Source organism: Crotalus tigris, unplaced genomic scaffold (assembly GCF_016545835.1).
Source record: "Crotalus tigris isolate CLP2741 ecotype Arizona unplaced genomic scaffold, ASM1654583v1 scf7180000020019.1302030, whole genome shotgun sequence".
NCBI classification, from domain to species: domain Eukaryota; kingdom Metazoa; phylum Chordata; class Lepidosauria; order Squamata; family Viperidae; genus Crotalus; species Crotalus tigris.
In genome coordinates, this window is record NW_024097821.1 from 316,689 (window position 1) to 339,253 (window position 22,565).

General features: G+C 44.3%; 1 protein-coding gene across 10 annotated transcripts in view; it reads right to left on the reverse strand.

The window, feature by feature from the left end:
- The window catches only part of OBSCN (obscurin, cytoskeletal calmodulin and titin-interacting RhoGEF), a 268,339-nt gene that overhangs the window by 82,712 nt on the left and 163,062 nt on the right, over positions 1–22,565 (reverse strand). For all 10 annotated transcript variants that reach the window (XM_039365275.1, XM_039365278.1, XM_039365274.1 and 7 more), the window contains 18 exons: positions 21,535–21,564; positions 21,211–21,309; positions 20,063–20,284; positions 19,686–19,752; positions 18,953–18,978; positions 18,225–18,347; positions 16,696–16,835; positions 15,035–15,235; positions 12,099–12,181; positions 10,409–10,582; positions 8,800–8,959; positions 7,766–7,882; positions 6,327–6,491; positions 5,313–5,471; positions 4,178–4,355; positions 3,948–4,061; positions 2,432–2,599; positions 1,001–1,103 (listed from right to left, as the gene is read on the reverse strand). In XM_039365275.1, the coding sequence (XP_039221209.1) occupies positions 1,001–1,103; positions 2,432–2,599; positions 3,948–4,061; positions 4,178–4,355; positions 5,313–5,471; positions 6,327–6,491; positions 7,766–7,882; positions 8,800–8,959; positions 10,409–10,582; positions 12,099–12,181; positions 15,035–15,235; positions 16,696–16,835; positions 18,225–18,347; positions 18,953–18,978; positions 19,686–19,752; positions 20,063–20,284; positions 21,211–21,309; positions 21,535–21,564 (2,329 nt within the window). The remainder of the gene's footprint in view (positions 1–1,000; positions 1,104–2,431; positions 2,600–3,947; positions 4,062–4,177; positions 4,356–5,312; positions 5,472–6,326; positions 6,492–7,765; positions 7,883–8,799; positions 8,960–10,408; positions 10,583–12,098; positions 12,182–15,034; positions 15,236–16,695; positions 16,836–18,224; positions 18,348–18,952; positions 18,979–19,685; positions 19,753–20,062; positions 20,285–21,210; positions 21,310–21,534; positions 21,565–22,565) is intronic.

Here is a 22,565-nt window from a genome sequence, read left to right on the forward strand (position 1 = left end):
GGAGAGAGGGAGGGAGGCAGGAAGGGGGAGGGAGGGAAGGAGGGAGGAAGGCAGGAAGGCAGGAAGGCAGGAAGGAAGGAAGGAAGGAAGGAAGGAAGGAAGGAAGGAAGAGGGAGGAAGGCAGGGAGAAAGGAAAGAATAGAGGGGAGAAAGGAATAATGGAGGGGAGGAGAGGGAAGGAAAGGGAAAACAAATTTACAGAGGAGGGCATTGATATACAGGGGGGAAGTCACCCAACTAAGACCAGGGGTCTTCAAACTTGGCCCTTTTATGACTTGTGGACTTCAACTCCCAGAATTCCTCAAGTCATAAACGGGCCAAGTTTGAAGACCCCTGCCTGAGACAAACCAGAACTCACCCTTTCCCAGTGATTGACCCAATACAGAGAATACAGATTTTTTTAATACTCTTTCATGTCTTACCTATTCACAGAGTGGGACACAGTAAGACATGAAAAAGTAAAAACCGGAAGCCACAATAATTGTTATCTCTACGTGGTTCTCCTCCGCCCTTGGAAACAGCTTTCAGAAAGTACTGGTAGTCCTCGACTTACAACCGTTCCTTTAGCAACCCTTCAAAGTTACAGCGGCACTGAAAAAAAGCAACTTATAACTAATTGATCCTCGCCTTTATGAACTTTGCAGTGTTCCCATGGTCACGTGATCAAAATTCAGGCGTTTGGCAACCGACATTACGATGGTTGTTGCAGTGCTTGGGGATCACATGATCCCCAATTTTTGACAAGCAAGTCAACGGAGGAAGTCAGCTTCGCTTAAAGACCATGTGATTCTCTTAGCCACCGCCATGATTCCCTTAACAACACAGGCCAAAAAGGTTGTAAAATCAGGCACAACTCATTTAACAGCTGCCTGGCCTAGCCACGAAAATTCAGGTCCCAGTTTTGGTTGTAAATCAAGGACTCTGCTCTCTAGAAAGCCTTTGCACGCTAGAAAGTCCTATTTAAAAACGCTGTGGAGCATGGGCTTGATTATTCCCTTACCTGATCTGGGGCCATGGTGCCCCTTCGATGGTGCAAGTAAACTGTGCATCTGTGCCTTTGGAGTAATAGGCGTGTTTCACCTTGTTTACAAACCGTGGAGGCACTGGAAATTAAAATATACCATGAGGAAGTTGTAAGCTTTGTGAAAAGAGAGATGAGTAAGTCAAATCCTCTTCTAAACCTATATTGCACCTAGAAGCATGGTGCACCAAAGAGACATTCATTCATTCATTCATTCATTCATTCATTCATTCATTCATTCATCATATAGATAGATGATAGGCCAGTGGTTCTCAACCTGTGGGTCGGGACCCCATTTGGGGTCGAATGACCATTTCACGGGGGTCACCAAACAACGCAGTCTGCCATTTTTTTCCCCTTTTCCTTAGCTGTGCTACTCCCTTTTATTCTATTGGCTTTTGAAAGCCAATATAATAGACTCTCTTGAATAGAGTCTAATTCTATTGGCTTTCAAAAGCCAATAGGAATTGTCCAGGCTGTCTCTGCCCTGCTGAGCCTGCCAAAAGTCCCACTCTGCAAACGGTGCTGCACCCGTTGAGTAGTCCTCGACTTACGAGCGGTTGGGGGGTCGCGGCATTAAAAAGGTTGAGAACCACTGTGATAGATGATAGGCAGACAGACAGACAGACAGACAGTCAGACAGACAGATAGATACCGTCTTTATTATTCTTATAAATAATTCAAGGCAGAGAACATATCCAACACACCTTCCTCCTCCTATTTTCTCTACAACAATCTTGTGAGGTGGGTTGGGCACCCAGCCAGCTTTCATGCCTAAGGCAGAACTGGAACTCACTCTCTTCTGGTGATTGGCCCAAAGTCACCAAGCCGGCTTTCACGCCTAAGGCGAGACTAGAACTCCCAGTCTCCTGGTGAAAGTCACCCAGCTTTTGTGCCTAATGTGGGACTAGAACTTACTTGGGTGGCTGAAAGCTGGCTTTCATGCCTAAGGTGGACTAAAACTCCTACTCTCCTGGTGATTGGCCCAAAGACACCCAGCCAATTTTCCTGCCTAAGATGGGACTAGAACTCACCATCTCCCAGTTTTCTGGTACCTTCATCACTAGATCAAACTGGACCTCATTATATCAATATATCCTCCAGCAAACCTTGGAGAGCACATGTCTCTTCTCTTGAGCCTTTTTCTTAAATTGGGTTTAATTTCTTTCCTTCCTCTGCACAGCTGACTTGGGAGGACTCTCATGCTGTGCGTTTTGTAGTGTTATGTGACAACCTCCACTTTCTGTGTTTCCCCATCACGCACTAACAGCCCTGCTAGTGGGTTGGATGCACTTTGGGAGCAGGACCAGTGTGTGGAACAATGAAAGACTTTACATACTTCTTTCTGGATCTCCAAGGTTGCCTATATATGTGTGTGTATTTGTGTGTCTGTTTGTGTACTGCTGGTACCTTGGACAAGAATTTTTCCAAGGGTGCTGGCACTACCGGCTGGACTAGATGCATAGCACAAATATTGCCCAGAATCCACTCCGGTCAAATTATCAAGGATCAATGTACAAGATCCGTCGGGATCTTCGATGACGATGTGGTGAGGATCCACGTCGACCGGCTTCCCATCTGTAAAGCAAGAGATAAAAAGACACCCTTTGACGAACACGGGACTGGATTCAGAGTTAAATATGATTGTAAAATGGATTCCCTTTGTTTATTTTGACACACAGATTGTCCTTGACTTATGACCAGAATTCCATTTGCTAAGGAAGGCAGTTGTTAAGTAAGTTGAGATTTATTACTTTGATGAATTTATTTCCATATTTCTTTTGCCACAGGTACTCAGTGAATCCCTGCCATCGTTAAGTGAATCATACGGTCATTAAGCAAAGCCAGCTTCTTCCATTAATCTGGGTGGGAAGGTTGCAAATGCAATCGTGTGACCCCAGGATGTTGCAAATATTAAAAATGTAAGCTGATTGCCAAGTGCCCAAATTTTTACAATGTGATATTGTGATGGTCATAAGTGCGAGGACCAGGCATAAATCACCTTTTTCAGTGCCTTGTAACTTGGAATGGTCGCTAAATGTATAACTGGAAGTCAAGGACTATCTATATATAATATCTTTGTTTGGCAGGCATTCTGTTGTTTTATTCTCTCTGAATCGTTTTTATGCTATAATTAATATCCTTAATATCCTGGAATTAGCAGCTGACCAACAAGATAAGTTCATGTTAACATCAGCAGACAGTACAATATTATTATTACTGGGAAACAAACACGAGATAAGGGAGAAGAAGAATATACATGTAGTTTTCAACTTACAACAATTCACTTAGGAACCATTGGAAGATACAGCGATGATGAAAAAAGGGACTTAAGACTGTTTTTCACACTTGCGTCCATTGCAGCACCCCATGGTCCCCTGATCAAAATTCAAATGCTTGGCAACTGACTCATATTTATGACAGTTTCAGTGTCCTGGAATCACGCGATCTTCTTTTGTGACCTTCTGATAAGCAAAGTCAATGGGGAAGCTGGATTCACTTCACAACTGTGTGACTAACTTAAGAACTTCCTGACAGTGAGAACAATTAATCAGTGGAACAACCTGCCTCCAGAAGCAGTAAATGCTCCAACAATGGAAGTTTTTAAGAAGAGACTGGACAGCCATTTGTCCGAAATGGTGTAGGGTTTCCTGCCCGAGCAGGGGGTTGGACTAGATGACCTCCAAGGTCCCTTCCAACTTCATTATTATTATTATTATTATTATTATTATAACTGCAGGGATTCGCTTAACATTTGTGGCAAGAAAGGTTATCAAATGGAGCAAAATTCAACCTGTGTCTTGCTTAGAAATGAAATTTTGAGGCCCAGTTGTGGTCATAAGTTCAGGACCATCAGTAGTCTCCCTGTTCAGAATCGACCAATTCATTTTGACCTTCATTTTGGAAAAACTGAGGCTAGTTATACCTTTATACCAGGTGATACCCGGTTTAGGGGTGCCTGTGACTCGGCAGGCGAGCTTGACCGTTTCACCCAGTTCTGCTGTACAGTCCGCCAGTTCCTCCTCAAAATCGGGTGGATCTGAAACAGAAAAACAAAAAAAATCAGGTTTGAACCTGTGGTCTTCAGAAAGAAGGACTGCATGAAAAAGCAGCAAAAAATCAATTTTAGGAACCAAAGCCCTGACTTCTACTCACCCCATACAGGGAGACTAATCCGTTGCTGAATACAACAGATTTCCTTCACCCACGAGTTTTTGATGATAACGGTCCGCGCCTGGAAGAGATATTTCCGGACCGAATCTTCCCGTTCGTGCCAGATCTCAAACGCCCGATCATCTCCTTCGATCACATCATTCACATCGATGTGGGACAGCTGAGGGACCCAAAACCAGGATTTCAAGTCAGCCAGGATCACACTCCCATTTGCAGTAGATCTTACATCTGTACAGAGATAGTCCTCGACTTACAACCACTGATTAGTAACCGTTTAAAGTTACAACGACACAGAAAAAAGTGACTTAGGACTGTTTTTCAGACTTAGGACCTTTGTAACATCCCTATGGTCATGTGATTAAAATTCAGACATTGGCAATTGGCTCGTATTTATGACTATTGCAATATCCTGGGGTCAAGTGATCCCCTTTTGCAATCTTCTGATAAGCAAAGTCAATGGGGAAGCCAAGTTCACTTAACGATCATGTGACTAACTTAACAATTGCAAGGATTTACTTAATAACTGTGACAAAAAAGGTCATAAAATGGGGCAAAACTCACTTAACTCTGTCTTGCTTAGCAACAGAAATCTGCAGCTCAGATGTAGTCATAAATCAAGGACTACCTGTATTGTTGTCTTTCTGTCTACCTCCCGCCTTTATTAGTTTTACAAATAACTCAAGACAGCAAACAATACCTAATAGTTCCTCCTCCTATTTTCCCTGCAACAACAACCTTGTGAGGTGGACTGGGTTGAGAGAGAGGGACTGGCCCAAAGTCACCCAGCCAGGTTTTACACCTAAGTTGGTACTAGAACTCACTGTCTTCTGGTGATTCATACAAAGTCACCCAGCTGGTTTTCAGGCTCAAGGTGGGACTAGAATTCACCATCTCCTAGTGACTGGTCCATATTCACCCAGCTGGCCTTCATGGGACTAGAACTCACAACCTGATGCCTTAATCACCAGACCCAACTGGCTGCATTGCTGTGAGATCTAGAACCTCTGAAGCTACATCAAGGGAAAATTCAGTATTGTTCTGATTGCTTAACCTGGTTTTAGCTAGATACCCAAGAGGAGACAGAAAAAGTCAACCATTAAGGAAGGACATATTCAACCTTCATCATGTTCTTGAATAGGTAACTGTAAGTATCCAACTTCGTGTCTCGTTTTGGCTTGCACACGAGCAGGTAAGCCTTGAAGAGGAAGATGTGTCGCTTATGTCCCTTCCAAGCCATGCGTGCCCCCGGAGCGCCTTCCCACACAATGAATTGTCCCTGGAAAAAATAGCAAAACATGTGGCAGGGAGTTCCACAGGCTTCATAAATCACATTATCAGAAAATTCTTTTGGTGGTCCAGCAAGAGTTTTGACCCTTTGCTTCTGGATCTGCCATGTTGAGCAACAGACTGTATCTCCATTCATGATTAAAGTTTGAGTTATTTGTCTGAGACCTCTAACAAACTGTTAGCAGAAAAGAACAGAAGGATTTTTAATTCTCTTTGCAAAGAAGAAACAACTCACAGCAACAAGCATATCCAATACACCTACCTCCTCCTATTTTCCCCACAACGAGATGGGTTGGGCTGAGAGAGAGGATTTGGCCCAGGGTTACCAAGCTGACTTTCACACCTAAGGCAGGACTATAACTCACCCTCTCCTGGTGATTGGTCCAAAGTCACTGTCAGCTTTCATGCCTAAGACAGGACTAGAACTCACAGTTTCCTGTTGACTGATCCATAATCACCCAACCGGGTTTCATGCCTAAGCAGAACTAGAACTCACTGCCTCCTGGTGATTGGCCAAAATCACTCACCCAGCTTTCATGCCTAGGGCGGGACTACAACTCACCATCTCCTAATTATTGGTCCAAAGCCATTTAACTGGCTTTCATACCTAAAGTGGAACTAGAACTCACCATCTCCTGGTGTCTAGCCTGGTGCCTTAAGCACTAGACCAAACTGATTTTCTGATCTCACAGTCAAATGATTCTAGGTGGCTGATTGCACCTCTATAAAAGGACATGTCAAGCGAAAAGCACCAGGATCAAAGTGAAAAACATATTTTGGGGTTCAGCAGAAAGAGCCAGAACCTAAACAGGAAGGTGTGTTGTAAGAACAAGCTTTCATTTACCTGGCGGATGGGTTCCCCTAATATTTCCAGTGTTCCAGGGTAGTTCTCAATGAGAGAAACATGAAGGTTGTTTTCCGCTCGCCTGTTGAGTGCGGAAACAATGGCGTAGGCCTGTTCTAGGAGGGCACAGTTTTGAGTGTTCCTTGCTTTGTTTCGGATCATATCCTGTGAACACAAAGAAAGGCACCGTTTGCATACTTTGTGCCCTAGCCCATGATGAATATTTGCAACAGAAATGTGGTTGAAGTGGAAAGGGAGGGAGGGAGGGAGGGAGGGAGGGAGGGAGGAAGGAAGGAAGGAAGGAAGGAAGGAAGGAAGGAAGGAAGGAAGGAAGGAAGGAAGGAAGGAAGGAAGGAAGGAAGGAAGGAAGGAAGGAAGGCTGTCAGTACTGACTATCAAGGAACAACTAAGACCATTCCCATCAACATTGACAGGCAAAACCACTAAGTAGAGAGAGAGAGAGCAAGCCCTGTTCCCTTTTAGTACTGATGATGTTACATAGTTGGGTTCTTGCTATGTCTTTCAAGAAAGCCCCCAAGCTCAGAGAATAGCAAAGACCCCACAGTAGTCTTTCTCCTCTCCACAAACCCAACTCCCTTCTAACATTGATATTATCAAATTGAGTCATCTTGAAAAAACCTGCCAAGAACCCCACCGTTCTTCTCCTTCTCTTACTCCTTCCTTCCTCCCACCCTCTTTTTCTTCCCTCTCTCGTTTTCCCTTTCCTCCCTCTCATCCTTCCTCTCCTCCCTCCCTCCCATCCTCTCCTTCCTTCCTTCCTACCTACCTACCTAATTACCTACCTACCTACCCACCTTCCTCCTCCATTCTCCTCCCCCATTGGCTACCAACTGACCTGTCCTCCCTAGCACCTGTCAAGGGCATTCATACACCCCCTCCATAATCTGCATCGCTTAACAACAACAACCCCAGTCCCAATTGCCATTTTAACCTGAAGACAATCTGTACAAGTAATCCTCAATTTACAACCATTCCTTTAGCAACTGCTCAATGTTCCAGCCCCACTGAAAAAAAGCATGGTTTCATAGCTACTCCTCGTATTTATGGCCATCATAGCATCCTCTCAGTGACCTGATTAACATTTGGGAGCTGGCATGTATTTATGATGGTTGCAGAGTCCTGGGATCATGTGATCACCCTTTGCGACCAGCCTCCTTCTAACCAGCCAAGTCAAAGCAGGAAGCCAGATTTTGCTTAACCACTACATGATTCACTTAACAACTGCCATGATTTGTTTAACAACCATGGCAATTGGTTGTAAAATTGGGTGCCACCCACTTAACAATTGCCTTGCTTAGCCATGGAAATTCTGGTCTCAGTTGTGGTTGTAAATTGAGGACTTCCTGTACTAGATTCCTTAGCAATGTGAGACCCAACAACTTGCACTACCAACAAGTTACTAAAAGTTGTGCTCCAACCTTGATCGCCGTTTGATATTTCTGGATCCGGTTTATGGGTCTCTCTAGGTAGTGTTGCAGAGGGAGGATCGGCGGCAGAGAAGGATCCTCACTGGCCAGTGTTCCCTCTGTGTATCGCTGGAGAGAGAAAGAAAGATGAGAATCAGGAGCTTGTTAACTCAGTTTGCTTATTGTCCAGGAAAACCATTAATTCCTTTACAAACCACACAATTTTTCTATTATTGCTCTAATAAGGAAGTAACTTTCTTCAATACAGACACTTATTTAGCGTTTCAGCACCATACAAGGAGAAGGACCTTATCCACATATTGCTCTGCCTTGCTGCAAAGATGAACAATTCTTTATTTTCATCCTGCCTTTGTTTTTTTAAAATAAATAACTCAAGATGGCAAACATACCGAATATTCTTTCCTCCTCCTATTTTCCCCACAACAACAGTCCCGTGAAGTGGGTTGAGTTGAGAGGGAGGGACTGGCTCAAAGACACCCACTGGCTTTCATAGCTAAGGCAGGACTAGAATTCACTGACTCCTGGTGATTGGCCCAAAGTCACCAAAGGCAGGACTAGAACTCACTATCACCTGGTGATTGAGCCAAGGTCATCCAGGTGGCTTTCATGCCTAAGATGCAACTAGAACTTACAGTCTCCTTGTCATTGGCCCAAAGTCACCCAGGCAGCTTTCAAATCAGCCAGCCGGCTTGCATGCCTAACGCAGGACTAGAACTCCTGGTGACTAGCTCAAAGTCATCTAGTCAGCTTTCATGACTTAAGGCAGGAATAGAACTCATGTCTCCTAGTAAGTGGCCCAAAGTCATCTAGCTAGCTTTCATGCCTAAGGTGAGACTAGAACTCACAATCTCCTCATTTCCAAATTGGTGTCTTCACTACTATAGCAAACTGATTCACCAATGTATAATAATGCTTGATGTACAAATATACGACTGTTTCCAAAGAATTCTTGGTCATTACATGTAAGGACAAATAGGTTAGTGAAAAGTCCAGCAGAAGACCCTTTCAGCTGAATTTAACCTCACCTTATAAAACTCCTGGACCACTTTGCTGACCACAATGGATTCGGCTTGAACCCGGCCCACCAAGTAGGTGATGTATTTGTCAAATTCTCCTTCGTTTTTAAGGAAGCACATAGCCACATCGTCATCCGTGTCACATTTCTGAAGCTCTGGGAAAAAGGTGCTGCAGGAAAAAAGCAGAAAGGAGCATGAGAAGAGGATGTGAGCCGGGGGCTGGACTAGAAGACCTCTAAAATCCTTTCTATCCCGATGATTGTATGATATTCCATTTCCTGACTGAATTTCTTTTCCAACTAAAGCATCCTCCATCATTCAATTTAGCAGCAGTTAAACACAATCCGCCTCGCCTTGTCCAAATGCCTTCCTTAAAAGTCTACAGGGTCAAAACAGTCAAAAAACTAGAAGTGAACCTAAAGCTCAACCGATTTTTATTAGTGCCATTCACATAAACCCTGAAAACAATCCTGAAAACAGTTCTTAAGACAAACAAAGTTCTTAGAGAAACAAAGATACATTGTTTCCCCAGGAAACAAGATTCTGAATGCTAACACTGAAAAGGCCCTGCATTTAAATTATGGGGGAGGGTTGCATCTCGGTGGAAGGAAGAATTAGACCTAATAATTCCAATACAAGAAGTCCTTGACTTACAATAGTTTGTTTAGTGACCAAAGTTACAACGGTACTGAAAAAAGTGACTTATGACTGTTTTTCACACTTATGACCATTGCAGCATTCCCATAGTCACTTCCCAGTTGCAATGGACGGCTGTGAAAGTTGGACCATAAGAAAGGCTGAGCGCAAAAGAATCGAGGCCTTTGACCTATGGTGCTGGAGAAGACTCCTGCGAGTCCCCTGGACTGCAAGGTGATCAAACCGGTCAGTCCTAGAGGAGATCAACCCCGACTGCTCTTTAGAAGGCCAGATCCTGAAGTTGAAACTCAAGTACTTTGGCCACCTAATGAGAAGGAAGGATTCACTGGAGAAGAGCCTAATGCTGGGAAAGAGTGAGGGCAATAGAAGAAGGGGACGACAGAGAATGAGATGGCTGGATGGAGTCACTGAAGCAGTAGGTGTGAACTTAAATGAACTCCAGAAGATGGTAGAGGACAGGAAGACCTGGAGGAACGTTGTCCATGGGGTCGTGATGGGTCGGACACGACTTCGCAACTAACAACAACATGGTCACTTGAATAAAATCCAGCCGCTTCGCAACTGGCCTGTATTTATGACAGTCGCAGTATCTTGGGGTCTTTTGTGATCTTCTGACAAGCAAAGTCAATGGGGAAGCCAGATTCACTTAATGACTGTGTGACTAACAGAACAACTGCAGTGATTCACTTAACAACTGTGGCAAGAAAGATCGTAAAATGGAGCAAAACTCACTTAAGAAATGTCTCACAAAAACTTTGGGCTCAATGGTGGCCGTACATGTAAAGCAAAATAATAATACTGTGGATAGTACATCAGAGGACACTGTTTTATAAAACTTTGGTTGAGTGGATAGCAGCACACAGGAGTGCAGGGGTTCCTATTAAACTACCTTTTCTAGTGTACTTTATCCTTTCAAAGCCATTTGGCTGTTATACTATATATCTGCCTCCCCGCTACGTACTTGGAATGAAAGTGCGTTATGTCAGTAATGTTTCTGAAAATAACGGGCTTCTGGTTGGACACAGCAACAGGAACGGCAGGGCACGTCTCCGTGAACTGGATGTGGTGCGTTTGCAGGAACTCCAGATCCTTGACATACTCCTCTTCCGTTCCCAACAGGTCTTGAACGATAAGACTGAAAAGGAAGCAGAAACAGAAAAACGAGTGAAAATTCATAAAAACACACCCCGTCCTTTGAAGGTAACCGTCGCGGAAATTCATTCTAAATTTCAACGGATAAGCATGAAAGCACAGGCAGTCCTTGACTTATGACCACAATCGATCCCAAAAATTTCCACTGCTAAGTGAGACAGTGGTTAAGGGGATTTTGCCCCATTTTATTTATTTATTTATGAGACTTATATACCGCTTTAAGTGCAAGCACTCTCTAAGCGGTGTACATCAGTAAGCAATGTATATATATATATTTATCTACCGCTTTAAGTGCAAGCACTCTCTAAGCGGTGTACACCAGTAAGCAATGTATATATATATTTACATTGCCCCCAACAATCTGGGTCCTCATTTTACCTACCCCGGAAGGATGGAAGGCTGAGTCAACCTTGAGCCGGTGAGATTTGAACCTCTGACCTGCTGAACACAGTCAACTAAAGTGGCCGGCAGTACTGCACCCTAACTGCTGTGCCACCTCGGCTCTTTTACAACTTTTCTTGCCACAGTGGTGAAGTGAATCCCTGCGGCAAAGTGAATCTGGCTTCTTCGCTGACTTTGCTTGTCAGAAGGTCACAAGAGGGGACCACATGACCCGGGGATAGTGTAACTGTCATAAATATGAGTCAGTTGCCGAGCGTCTGAATTTTGGTCATGTGACCATGGGGATGCTGCAACGATCGTATAGTAAGTATGAAAAACGGTCATAAGTCACTTTTTTCAGTGCCATTGTAACTTTGAATGGTCACTAAATGAACTGTTATAAGTGGAGGACTACCTGTACAGGGGGTGGTAAGGGGATGGTGCCATGTGCCAGAAATGCAAGCAGGCAGAGTCCCCCTGTCCATGAATCCCCCATTAACATAGGGGCTTCTGGGATAACAAACAGGCAGGAGTGACTTACAGGGCTGACTAGTGCAGTGGTTCTCAACCTTTTTAATGCCACGACCCCCAACCGGTCATAAGTCGAGGACTACTCAACTGGTGCAGCACCGTTTGCAGAATGGGACTTTTGGCGGGCTCAGCAGGGCAGAGACAGCCTGGACAATTCCTATTGGCTTTTGAAAACCAATAGAGAATCTATTCTATTGGCTTTCAAAAGCCAATAGAATAAAAGGGAGTAGCTCAGCTAAGGAAAAGGGGGGAAAAAATGGCGGACTGCGTTGTTTGGCGACCCCCGTGAAATGGTCGTTTGACCCCAAATGGGGTCCCAACCCACAGGTGGAGAACCACTGGACTAGTGGCATTTCCTGCTGGTTCCCCAATGTCTTTGCTGACGGGGTGCCAGCTGGAAAGATCACAAATGCTCTACTGGATCCTGCAGCATGGTGGGGGGTTATACAAGATGATGTCTAAGTACCTTCCTATGCTGTGATTCTATGAAATAATTCTTATATATCCCCAGCTGCAAGAGTAGGATACACGGCCCTTGAGGGAGAGAAGTAGTTTGCTCCAACAGGAAGGATTTTCACCAAGCTCACCTTAATTTCTTCCGGTATTCATCTTCTGAAACAAATTCTCCATGGAACTCTGGGACATCGGGAATACCCCACTCTGCAGAGAGCTACAATTAAAAAAAAAAACAAAGATATAAGAGACTTCTGCCTTGGGCAGTGGGTTAGACTAGAAGACCTCCAAGGTCCTTTCCAGATGTAGGTTTTTATGATTTAGTACAGGGATGCCCAACCCCCAGTCTGTGGCCCAGTACCAGGCAGCAGCATGCCAGCAACCAGTCCGCACAAACAAGCAAAGCCCCATCCATGGGATGCAGGCAGCACACAAAACCATGCACTCTCCGATCCACGGAAAAGCCTTTTTCCACGGAACCGGTCCCTGGTGCCCAAAAGCTTGGGAACCTCTGATCTAGTATCTGCCAAGAAGGACTGTCCTTAAGACAGCTTCCAGGTCTTCCAACAGAGGTTATCAAACAAGGTGCAAAAGATAGGAAGTAGTTGGATTATAGCAGTACATGGGATCCCCTATCTCGACTTAGAAAGGTCTAGACTCTAGCTCAGCGGTTCTCCACCTGTGGGTCGGGACCCCATTTGGGGTCGAACGACCATTTCACGGGGGTCGCCAAACAACGCAGTCCGCCATTTTTCCCCCCTTTTCCTTAGCTGTGCTACTCCCTTTTATTCTATTGGCTTTCAAAAGCCAATAGGAATTGTCCAGGCTGTCTCTGCCCTGCTGAGCCCGTCAAAAGCTCCAGTCTGCAAACGGTGCTGCAAGTTGTCTGCAGTGAAGGCGAGCTGTCTGGAAGCTTCCACCCCTCCCTGCTGAGCAACTACTAAAAGTTTAAGAAAAGAGGGCCAGGGGTGGGAAGTGGGAGGCCGGCGGGCGCAGGGAGAGTTGCTGGCGCGCGTGGGGCCCAGCGAGTGCCTTACCTCCCTTGGGCTGGGCCAGCTGATGGCCCAGCCGGTGGTCGCCCTGCGCCGTCACTAGCCCTTGCCAGCTACGCCTCGGCCGGCACAGGGGGCAGCACCATGCATGCGCGGCGCTCCCGGGCAGGGAAAGTCCTCGACTTACGACCGGTTGGGTAGTCCTCGACTTACGACCGGTTGGGGGGTCACGGCATTAAAAAGGTTGAGAACCACTGCTCTAGCCCAAGGGTCGGCAACCTTAAACACTCAAAGGGCCACTTGGACCCGTTTCCCAGAAAAAAGAAAACACTGGGAGCCGCAAAACTTGCACGCATGTGTGCAAGGAGGAGAAGCTTGATTGAAGAGTTTAATTAAAAAGAAATAGAGGCTGCTGTGCATGAGTTCTCTCTCTCTCTCTCTCTCTCTCTCTCTCTCTCTCTCTCTCTCCCTGCCTCCCTCCCTCCCTGCCTCCCTCCCAGTTTCTTCTTAAAAACTTCCAGTGTTGGAGCATTCACAACTTCTGGAAGCAGGTTGTTCCACTGGTTAATTGTTCTCACTGTCAGAAAGTTTCTCCTTAGTTCTAGGTTGCTTCTCTCCTTGACTGGTTTCCATCCATTGCTTCTTGTCCTGCCTTCAGGCACTTTGGAGAATAGCTTGACTCCCTCTTCTTTGGGGAAGCCCCTGAGATATTGGAATACTGCTATCCTGTCCCCCCTTGTCCTTCTCTTCGTTAAACTAGACATACCCAATTCCAGCAGCCTTTCCTTATATGCTTTAGCCTCCAGTCCCCTAATCATCTTTGTTGCTCTTCTCTGTACTCTTTCTAGAGTCTCAACATCTTTTTTACATCGTGGTGACCAAAACTGGATGCAGTATTCCAAGTGTGGCCTTACCAAGGCATTGTAGAGTGGTATTAATACTTCACGTGATTTTCCAGCACCTTCCCGACCCAACTGCCTGGCACCGATATCCTCCCATCACCCCTCTGCACCTCACAGAGGCCCTGGATCATGCTGGCACTTCTCTGCAAGTTCCTGCCTCAACCCTACCTGCCCCCAACCCCCTCCCCTCGTGTCTCTTGCTGGAGGGCATGGCAGAAGCAGGGTTAATTGTCCCGTGGGTGGAATCAGCCATGGAAATTTGTGTCGCAGTACATCACCCATGACAGCCATTTGTCTGAAATGGTGTAGGGTTTCCTGCCTGAGCAGGGGGTTGGACTAGATGACCTCCAAGGTCTCTTCCAACTTTACTACTATTACTAGGCAGTGTGGGAGAAGAAGCAGAGTAGTGATGGGGTGGCATAGCACCAGGGGAGGGCCACCGTGGATGAAGACCAGCAGTGGGTCGCCTGGGGGGATGCGATTAAGTGTCCACGGAAGGCCAGTCATGGACAAAGGCCTGCAGTGGGTCAGCTGGGCTGAGAAAGCCAGGATGAAATGGGCACATCCATGGGTCTGCAATCAATTGTCCCATTCTGTATAAAAACATACCTATAAATGTTAATATACAGGCAGTCCTTAACTTATGACCACAACTGAGCCCAAAGTTTCCAGGGCTAAGTGAGATAGTTGTTGTGAGCTTTGCCCCGTTTTACAACCTTTCTTGCTATAGCTGTTAAATGAATCACTGCAGTGGTTAAGTTAGTCACTTAGTTGTTAAACAAATCCAACATCCCCATCGACTCAGCTTGTCAGCAGGTCGCCAAAGGGAATCACCTGAACCTGGGACCAAGCAACCGCCATAAATATGAGTCAGTTGCCAAGCGTCCAAATTCGGATCATGTGACCATGGGGAGGCGGCAATAGTTATACGTGTGAAAAGTAGCCATAGGTCACTTTTTTCAGTGCCACTGTAACTTCGAATGGTCACTAAATGAATGGTTATAAATTAAGGACTACTTTACTTTGTATATGACTATACATGAAATATAGTAATTCTTTACTGAAACTGCTGGGTAGAAGTTGGCTTAACTATTCATGGGAACCTAGAGGCCAGGGACATAAGATTAAGCAATTTTGGAAGAACCTCCCCCCTCCCCAACTATTTATAAGTCTCACCTTTAACTTCTTATCCAGGTAGGCTGGAGAAACCCAACCTTGCCTCGATGGGCTTGATTTGGTGGGTTTGGTCCTGACCAGCCACTTCAAAGGATGAGCAGAGTCTAAAACCTCCACATATTGGCCTTCCTTCAGAGTGATGGTTTCACGGTCTGCCCCCATTGGGGTATAGTCAGCAATGACCATGTAGATGTCAAAAATCTATGAAAAGAAGGATGGTTGAATTGAACTGAATATACTGAATAAATAGAAAGAATAGAACAGAACAGAACAGAACATACAGAATAGAATAGAATAGAATAGAATAGAATAGAATAGAATAGAATAGAATAGAATAGAAATGTAGAGTAGAGTAGAGTAGAGTAGAGTAGAGTAGAATAAAGAATACAAAACAGAACAGAACAGCATAAATACTTTATTGGGCCAAGGGCCACCTTCTTAAATAACATTTCAGAAGCCGTTATTGGGTGTGAACAACCAGACTCACAGAGGCAGAGTTCAAGCTGATTGTTTTATTGTATTCTACCTCTAACATAGGAATCTGCCCAGACTGGCAGCTTTGGCTTGGGAACAACCAGATAAGGTATTAAGGCATTTGCGGGGGGGGGGGGTGTCAGGCTTAGCCTCTTGTGTTTGATGATGATGATGATAATGAATCCAGGCTAATTCCTTGCTAGACCCCCCTCCCATTGGGAGGATTGCTATCCAAAGCCATTCCATTAGATTATGGGTCAGGGTGGAAGAGAATATTTGCAGCTCAGGGTTGAACTAGGAGTCCCCCATGGGCCATAGGCCCACTACCGGCCATGGTCTTTTTGGAACAAGGCCGCATCAGCAGCAGGCTGGTGCACATGGGCATATCTGCAGCTCAACCTGCACAAATCAAGTTGCAGGCATAGATGTGTGTGTACCACCCTGCGCAAGTTGAGCTGTGCAAGTTGAGCTCACCACTTGAATGGCCCAGTTCCCTTCTCCCCTCCCCCCTCCCCACCAGGCCACCAATCTGCAAAGGCTCTCTGAGATTGGTTTTTTTCTGGCAGACATTTCATGACCCATCATCATCAGTATTAGAAGGAAGGAGAGCTTGCAGGAGGAGGAGGAGGAGGAGGAGGAGGAGGAGGGGGAGGAGGAGGAGGAGGAGGAGGAGGAGGAGGAGGAGGAGGAGGAGGAGGAGGAGGAGGAGGAGGAGGAGGAGGAGGAAGAAGGAGGAGTAGGGGAAGCACTGTAGGGTTCTTAAAAACCGAACTTGGTTGTTTTCAGGCAGATGTTTCATTACCAAACTAGGTAACATCAGTGCTAGAAGAGGCTGTATAAAACAGAGCAAACCCCTCCCTCTTCTAGCACTGATGATGCTACCTAATTTGGTAATGAAATGTCTGCAAGAAAACAACCAAGCTCAGAGAGCACCGCCAAGGACCCCACAGTCCTTCTCCTCCTCCTCCTCTTCCTCCTCCTCCTCCTCCTCCTCCTCCTCTTCCCCCTCCAATCCCCCTCCTTTCCAGCATGGATGATGTTCTCCACTTGGATCATGAAACATCTGCAAGAAAACCACCAAGCTCAGTGGTCCTTGGTACCAATCGTTTCTCCGATTCACTCCAAAGAATCTTATTTTTCTCCCTATGGGAAAGCTTGCATAAACTTTAATTTTGCAGGCACTCTACCTCTCCCCTTGCATCCCCTTCATCCGATTCGGAGGAAGACTCCTGAGCAGTTGAGGAAGGTCTGGACCTGCCATGCCGTGGAGATGCTGATGGTGTTTTTGATTCATCGTCACTATCAGCTCCAGGAACTCGGAGGGAAGCTGAAATGGAAGGGAAATTATGATTAAAAAAACGTTGTGAGGGAGAAATTCCATTCTTCTAAGGACTTAAAAGAAGTTCAACTTCAGGTGTATTTAGTTCAGCCTTCCCTAATCTGTGTCCTATAGACATGCCAAAGTTCTTAGCAAAGAAATGAGTACAGAACACAGGTAGTCCTTGGCTTAGTTCATTCAGTGACTGTTCAAAGTTGCAAAGCACCAGAAAAAGCAAGACAAGAAACAATAGATGGAAATGAATTGAGGAAAGAAGCAACCTGGAGTTAAGGAGAAACTTCCTAACAGTGAGAGCAATCAATCAGCGGAACAGCTTGTCCAACACTGGAGGTTTTTAAGAAGAGACTGGACAACCATTTGTCTTAAATGGTATAGGCTTTCCTGCCTGAGCAGGGGGTTGGACTGGAAGACCACCAAGGTCCCTTCTAGCTCTATTCTGATTACAATGGTAATGAAACTAGTGACTCATGACCATTTTCCACACTTACGACTGTTGCAACATCCTCACAATCACATGATCAAAACTCAGATGCTTGACAAGTGACTCATATTTATGACAGTTGCCATGTCCCAGGATCATTTGATCTCCTTTTGCTATTGTCTGTCAAGCAAAGTCAAGGGAGAATCCAGATTCACACAACCAACCATGTTACTAACTTAATAGCTGCAATACTTCACTTAACAACTATTGCAAGAAATGTTGTAAAATGGGTCAAAATTCACAATATCTGTCCTGCTTAGCAATGGAGTTTTGGGCTCAATTGTGGTCTATCTGTACAAAATACAGAGTTGGGAAGGGACCTTGGAGGTCATCTATTCCAATCCCCTGCTCAAGCAGGAGACCCTGTACCATTTCAGACAGGTAGATGTCCAATCTTTTCTTGAAAACCTCCAGTAATGAAGCATTCACAACTTCTGGAGGCAAGCCGTTCCACTGATTAATTGTTCTCACTGTCAGGAAGTTTCTTCCTTAGTTCTAGATTGCTTCTCTCCTTGACTGATTTCCATCCGTCACTTCTTGTCCTGCCTTCAGGTGCTTTGGAGAACACTTTGACTTCCTCTTCTTTGGGGCAGCCCCTGAGATACTAGAAGACTGCTATCAGGTCAGTCTTGGTCCTTCTCTTCATTAAAATAGACATTCCCTCATTCATTCATCATATGGTTTAGCCACCGGACAAGCAAACATTTGTCATTGCAAATCTAAGGGATTGGTCTAATAAGGTAACAAATTTTGGCTTTATATCTCATCTATCAACTTAATTGAAGTCCACTCATATGATTTCCTCCTCCTCCCAATAGTCCTGTCTCAAACTGACAGCCCCAAACCCAATACTGTCAAGTGTCTTCCTGCATTGAGTTCACTTGAACCACCATTACCTTGGCTTATCTTTGCAGACACAATTTCGGTGATCTGAGATGTCAGTTTCTGCAGAAATTCTTCGGTTCCCACTTCAGTTAGAGAAATCTGACTCCGAACTGTTTCGCCTTCCATGTACTCTCCTGGTAAAGAAAGAAGAACATGATGCTTGGTCACAGATAATATGGTCTAGGGGTGAAGGTGTCAGGTTGGAAACTGGGAGAGAGTGAATTCTAGTCCCGCATTAGGCATGAAAGCCAGCTGGGTGACTTTGAGCCAAGCACCAAGAGACTGTGAGTTCTCTTCCTATTTTAGGAATGAAACCCGGTTGAGTGACTATAGATCAATGTCCAGGAGAAAGTGAATTATAGTTAAGCATGAAAGCTGGCTGAGTGATTTTGGGCCAATCACCAGGAGATGGTAAGTTCTAGTTCTACTTTAGCCACAAAAAATGGTTGGGTGACACTGGGCAAATCACCAGGAAAGGGTGAGTTATAATCCTGCCTGAGTCATGAAAACCAGCTTGGTAACTTTCGGCCAATCCCTGTCTCTCAGCCCAACTTACTTCACACGGCTGTTGTTGTGGGGAAATTAGTAAGAGGAAAATACGTTGAATATATTCATGGGTTGAGTTGATTTAATTTGTAACAATAAAAAAGGAACAAACAGCTTCTACCAACATCTCCCTGAGATGGTTAGGAAAGATTAGTCTTCTTGGCATATCTACAATTTTTTCAGTTTTTCATACCTTTTCCAGCTGCAGGAGCTTGAGCTCTGAAAAAAAGGAAAAACAAGACTCATTTTGCTATATAGATTTTCTTTCCAGCCATTTTTCCTGATTAATATTGAAGCTTGAAGGCAGTGGGGCTGTAGATAAGCCATAATTGCTTATTGGGGAAAGAAGGAAGAAAGGGAGGGAGGGAGGGAGGGAGGGAGGAAGGAAGGAAGGAAGGAAGGAAGGAAGGAAGGAAGGAAGGAAGGAAACCACAGGTTCTTTAGAAGGATAATTTAATCAAACAACTGTTCCAGCATCCTATGGCAGAATTCATAGAAAACATTTTAAAGTGTTTCAATATTTCTTAAAAAAAAAAACCATCACAATTTCATTATGGTATTTAAACAATCAAGGCTTTCAATATCGTCCCAAATAGATATACATTACATATCTCTGGGCAACGTTGATTAAAACGAACAAAGAAATATTATCCACAGTCATTTTCTTTTTTGCTCTCTTCATACCTGTAATCAGAAAATTAGTGCAAAGGTATTTTTAAAATTTCAATAAGAGAGAACATTTTCTATACCCCGTCAGGTATTTAAGAAAGGTGTCCTCTCCCACTTACAGGTTGGTTCCTAGGAAGGCAGGAATTTGAAGGCTAGAGAAGATATTCTCTAGATTTTCCTATTTGTCTAATTAGAATAATCAAGTTATGAATACTATGTAGTTTCATTAAAGTCTGACCAAGCCACGACATGCTTACCCAATTGATGTCATGATGGCCTCTGTCACCATCACACGCTCCTGCGTCAGAGATTCGGCCTCTTTCACTGCAAGACAATAGAAACATTTATGAGGTTACCTAGTTTGGTAATGAAACATCTGCAAGAAAACCACCAAGCTCAGAGAGCAACCCCACAGTCGTCGTCCTCCTCCTCCTCCTCCTCCTCCTCCTCCTCCTCCTCCTCCTCCTCCTCCTCCTCCTCCTCCTCCTCCTCCTCCATCACATCTGCAAGAAAACAACCAATCTCAGAGAGCACAAGAACCTCACAGTCCTCCTCCTCTCTGCAAATCTATAGATAGATAGAGAGATAGACAGACAGACAGACAGACAGACAGATAATAGACAGACAAACTTACCATCCAAAACTTCCAGGGAAGCACTGCAGATAGACTGACCAGCCTGATTGGAGGCAATACAAGTATAATTTCCACTATAGGTCTTTTCTACATCCAATAAGATCAGACTGTGCTGCATATTTGAACTGGCCAGTTTATAACCTGGAGCGTCCGACTTGATCCATAGGATGTTTTCGCCATGAAATTCTTCCTTCAACCATGTTACTGAGGGTGGTGGAGTCCCTAAAAAAATAAAAAGAAAAAAACAACAGGTTGTTATAGAAAAACTTTGGAGGGGGAGGAATGTTGATTTATACAGACAAAATAACAAGAATGAGAATAATGACCTCAGTACAGATAATCCTCAACCTACAACAGTTCATTTAGTGACCGTTTGAAGTTACAGCAGCACTGAAAAAAATGACTTACGATTCATTTTTACATCTCCATGGTCAAATGATCAAAATTCAGATACTTGGCTTATAGTTATGACGGAGTTATGTGATACCTTTTTGCGACCTTCTGACAAGCAAAAACAATGGGGAAGCCAGATTCACTTAACAATGGTATGACTAACTTAACAGCTGCAACACTTCACTTAACAACTGTGGAAAGAAACTTACTTGCCTCCAATGGGGCAAAACACACTTTACAACTGTCTTGTTTAGCAACATAAATTTTGGGCTTAATCGTGGTTGTAAGTTGAAGTCTATCTGTATCACACTTGTTGTTTTACAAACGAACTGAGAAGTACAGCTTCTCAGTTTGACTTACAATGGTTCATTTAGTGACCATTCAAAGCTACAACGACATTGAAAAAAGAGACTTATGAACCATTTTCACATTTATTGTGCAGCATCTCCCATGGTCACGTGATCAAAATTCAGAGAACTTGGCAACTGATTCATATTGTAATGTCCCGGGATCACGTGATCCCCTTCTGTGACTTTCTGACAAACGAAGTCAGTGGGGAAGCCAAATTCATTTAACAACCATGTGATTAATTTAACACTGAACAGCTGTAGGAAGAAAGGTCATAGAATGGGGCAAAAGTCACTTAAACAAATGTCTCGCTCAGCAAAGGAAATGTTGGGCTCCGTCGTGGTCATAAGTCCAGGACTATCTGGTAGTCAAAAGGAGTGGGTGGGATGTCCTTGAAGCTTATTTACCTTCCACTTTCACTGAAAGGGTGATGCTGACCCCTCTCCTCACTTTCTTGTTGGTAAATCTTTCCAGGAATCTTGGTGGCACCAGCTGTTCATAAATGTCTGAAAATTAAAATAACAGAAAATATCTGTATATGAAACACAAGACGAACTGAGAGAGAGAAAAAAAATACTCCCCCCCCCCTCCCAGCTCAGACTAAGCTTGCTTGATTTTGCATGGACCAAGCATCCAAACTGCCTTGATTTGGGCAAAGCAATCCTCAAGCAAAGCCATACGGAACTTCAGCCCTAGTTTACTTTGATATCTTATGTGTTTCATTCTCTTACCTGTTTCTGGTTTTCTGTCCTCACCAACTCCTGCAGAAGATAAAAAAGGAGTGGGTTGAATTATTTCATTATCTTTCTCTCTCTCTCTCTGTATGTTTGTTTCTGTTTCGCTCTCACTGTTTCTCTCTCTCAACTATCTATCTACCTAACCAACCATTCATCTATCGCTCTAGCTATCATCTCCTTCTCTATTCTATCTATCCTGTCTGTCTGTCTGTCTTTCCATCTACCCCCCTCTCATCTATTTCTATTTATCTATCATCCATATAGCTTTCATCTGTCTACCTAGCTGCCATCTATATACCATCTATCTATCTATGTATCTATCTATGTATCTATCTATCTATCTATCTATCTATCTATCTATCTATCTATCTATCTATCATTTTCACATTACTGATAGCTTGCCCAGATGCTAGGCAAGATACAATAGTCTAGACTCTAGAGGGCTTCTGGTTCCGTACGCGGCGCCTTCAGATGAGCGAGGGGAAAGCTGCTCTCTGCCGTCTGTTTTCCCTTCGTCAGAAGACCCTGGAAAGGGTCGAACATCGCCCTGGAGGGGCGACCACCGTTGGGGAGGACCCTCGCAAGATTGCGGAAGGGCAGTAGCCCTTCTGTTTGATCTGAGGTAGCTCCCTAGAACCGATGAAGAAAAGATTGTCCATTAACATGGCCGATCACTTAGTCACACCAGCCGAAAGTCCCAATAATAGCTAAGCATATGAAGCAGGAGTAGAGGATTTTGGGTGAGATCCTTTGTTACCTCTCTTTTTCCCTAATCACCCTAATTACCTTCCTGTGAAAGCCTTTTGAAATTCATTTCCCCGCTCTCAATTCAGCAGCGTTTGCATACATGGGATTTTACAGCTTGGAAAGAAAATGAAAGAACTACTAACTTCAACAATTAAATAATTGGATCTTTGTTTTGTGGATACCTTGGGGGTATCCTTATACTTAGCATTTTTTTTAACTTTTTTAACTATTAACTTTGCAAAATATCCGCTTTTCTGTGTGTTTTAATTGAATAAGAG